Raw genomic sequence first — 2,808 nt, 5'->3', positions numbered from 1 at the left:
AGAACATAATTATATTTATTATACAACTATTATTAAATTATATTTTTAAATTAGGTTAAAATATGTTTGAGATTTAATCTCTGTATTTTAAAAATTAATAAAGAAAATCTCTTTTTTAGTTTAAAAATCATAATCTAATCATTATTGATGTTGGTAGTTTCCATTAAAATTTGCCAACTTAACATGTTTATTTTTATTAATCATATAACACGTCACATGAAGATAACTCAATCAGCATGTTAAATTGACAAATTTTAACAGAAAATGCGTATGATTTTAATGATTGGACTGGAATTTTTAAATCAAAACTATTGGATGATTTTTTAACTTTTTAAATATAGAAACTAAATCTCAAAATTTATCAAAATATAGGAATTAACAACATATTTTAACCCTTAAATTATGCTAACTTTGGAGGTCTACCTACCATGTCTTAAAAATCACTCTCCCTTTGTTTATAATAAAGAGGCTAAAATGGTAAAGTTAAAATTACGTGGAAATTATGTAAGAAATTGGTATAATTAATTTGGACTTAAATCGTCGATTGAGTCTTGACTCGATTTGTATTAATATTATTGTTAATATTATTGTCAACATAGAAAGACGTAGGTCTAAATCCGTTTAAAAGAACAGATATAATAAAGGACTATAATGAGAATAATATTAAAAAAAAAAAAAAAACCTTAAATCCGAGGTAGACATTTTGTTTTTGGTGTAACCTCTTAAATATGGAGCTAAACTGAGCGTTTATAGTATTGAAGTGGTTGTTGAGGTGATTTTATCAGAGTGAAGCTGAAACAAGCAACGCAGTCTCTTGATGACTAACCTACGTTCCCACAGCTCTTCAAACCACTACCGACTTTCTAATCATACAAACCCAATACTTGAAACAATAATTGGCGTTAAAAAGGAAAGACCTGCGTCCTCTAAGAGATCACAAATCAACAAGGGAGCATGGACGTCAGAAGAAGATACAAAATTGGCTGAGGTTATTGCAGTTCATGGTGCTAAAAGTTGGAACACTATTGCAAGCAAAGCAGGTAACTAATCCAAGTAATTGAATAGATTTCTTTTTCCTTTGTTTTAACCTTGTTTTTGCAGGTTTGAAGAGGTGTGGTAAAAGTTGCAGGCTGAGATGGATGAATTATCTGAGGCCTGATATTAAGAGAGGAAATATATCAGAGCAAGAAGAGGACTTGATCCTTAGGCTTCACAAACTCCTTGGAAACAGGTGGTCTTTGATTGCGGGAAGATTACCAGGAAGAACAGATAACGAGATCAAGAACTACTGGAATTCTCATTTGAGCAAGAAAATAAAGCAGAAAGAGAAACAAGGCTGCAAAGATGAAAAGAGATTAGTGGAGAATGGCAAAGAGGAATTGAGAGAAGAGAATAAATGTGCAGCAGGAGGTGAGGACTCAAATATCAGCTTCGATGTGGATGAATTCTTTGATTTCTCGGATGAGAAATTTGAGTGGATAAACAGATGAGGGAGGGTTTTGTTTCAAACTTTAATATGGAAGTGCGACTCTTTGTTTGATGCAATCCTTGTAAAATCAGTAAAACTTTCTTCTCTATTCATCAATTTGGCGCTTTGTGTCAGCTGAAATCATGAAACTGCCTAGTCACTTGGGCTTTGCTAAGATTAATAGTTATATCAGAGGGTAAGATTCTTTCATTATGGTAGACAATTTTATCAGATTAGTCTGATGAGAAGAAAAGGCTCCAAGTTAAAAATCTGTATATCCAGTGAAGTCAGTGAGGAGTCATAATAAAAGTTTAAATTTTTTTAATTGAATTTTTATCCAAAAATACGTTTTTATTTAATCAAGAAGATTAAAGGGATCAATTTAAATAATTAATATTTGGGAGGGACTAAGGTTAGAATTCTACCATCTAACTAAAAGGGTGGCTATGCCTTACCTCATCCTACTCCTACTCCTACTCTCCAATAAAGAGACTTTTGGTGAAAATAAAGGAGATTTTTTTACCCAATAATACAATAAATTAATTATTTACCAAATTAATATAAATCAATTTTTTTTAATCAAAATAATATGACCGATAGCTGGGAAAGGCTAAATTGGTGGGTGAGATTCCGATTTTATGGGAGAATCTAAAATGTGAGATCAAATCGTTACTTGATACGCCCATTTTAGTGTAGTCTTGTTTGTGTCAGGAGAGCAGGGAGTCCTAGTACAATCACCATTTTGCTCCCCTGACATGGACAATACTATTCATTGTGGGAATCCCGAACGAAATGCAAGAATCTTATACAATAGTCACTTTCTGTATAATAAGAACTAGAAGGGAGGATTCAAAACAATCTTAAAAACCAAAAGAAAAACCCATTTTGTAGGAAAAAATCATTTGTGAAGATCTTAAAAAAACACCATTTGTGAAAATGGACAATGATTTCGTTGCATATGTATACTATGATGGCCAAATTTATTGGTCTAAAGTTTGTGTAGTTTTTTAATCAAACCAATAGGTGGACGTAAGGTTCAGTCGTTTTATTAAAACTGATGAAGAAGAAAATCTGACGGGAAAATATCTCGCCATTGTGGAAGGATGATGATATCAAGACTATCCTATCCAATCCTCATACCTATAATACGTTGGAACTTGTTTGATGATGAATATGTGAATACAACGGTATATACACTTGCCAAATATGGGGACCTCCATGCCGCAGAATTGTATTTTGATTTAAAATGTAATAATGTTGGTGTGGAGGCAGACATTCAATAGACTTCATCAACGGATGTCGTAACTGATGCTACTTTAGTAAATCAATATAATCCTACA

General features: G+C 32.2%; 1 protein-coding gene across 1 annotated transcript; it reads left to right on the top strand.

Annotated features, from left to right (window-relative positions):
* The first annotated feature begins 725 nt into the window (after positions 1-725).
* On the top strand, positions 726-1,609 carry LOC108459780 (transcription factor MYB114-like). Its single transcript, XM_017759183.2, has 2 exons — positions 726-1,040; positions 1,102-1,609. Exons 1-2 carry the CDS (start codon positions 818-820, stop codon positions 1,488-1,490), a joined length of 612 nt encoding a protein of 203 aa, XP_017614672.1. The 5' UTR covers positions 726-817; the 3' UTR covers positions 1,491-1,609.
* The last annotated feature ends 1,199 nt before the right edge of the window (positions 1,610-2,808 follow it).

The sequence above is a fragment of the Gossypium arboreum genome, chromosome 4 (assembly GCF_025698485.1).
Source record: "Gossypium arboreum isolate Shixiya-1 chromosome 4, ASM2569848v2, whole genome shotgun sequence".
NCBI lineage: Eukaryota > Viridiplantae > Streptophyta > Magnoliopsida > Malvales > Malvaceae > Gossypium > Gossypium arboreum.
The sequence above is the reverse complement of the archived record's forward strand: the minus strand, read 5'-3'. Positions and strand labels throughout refer to the sequence as shown.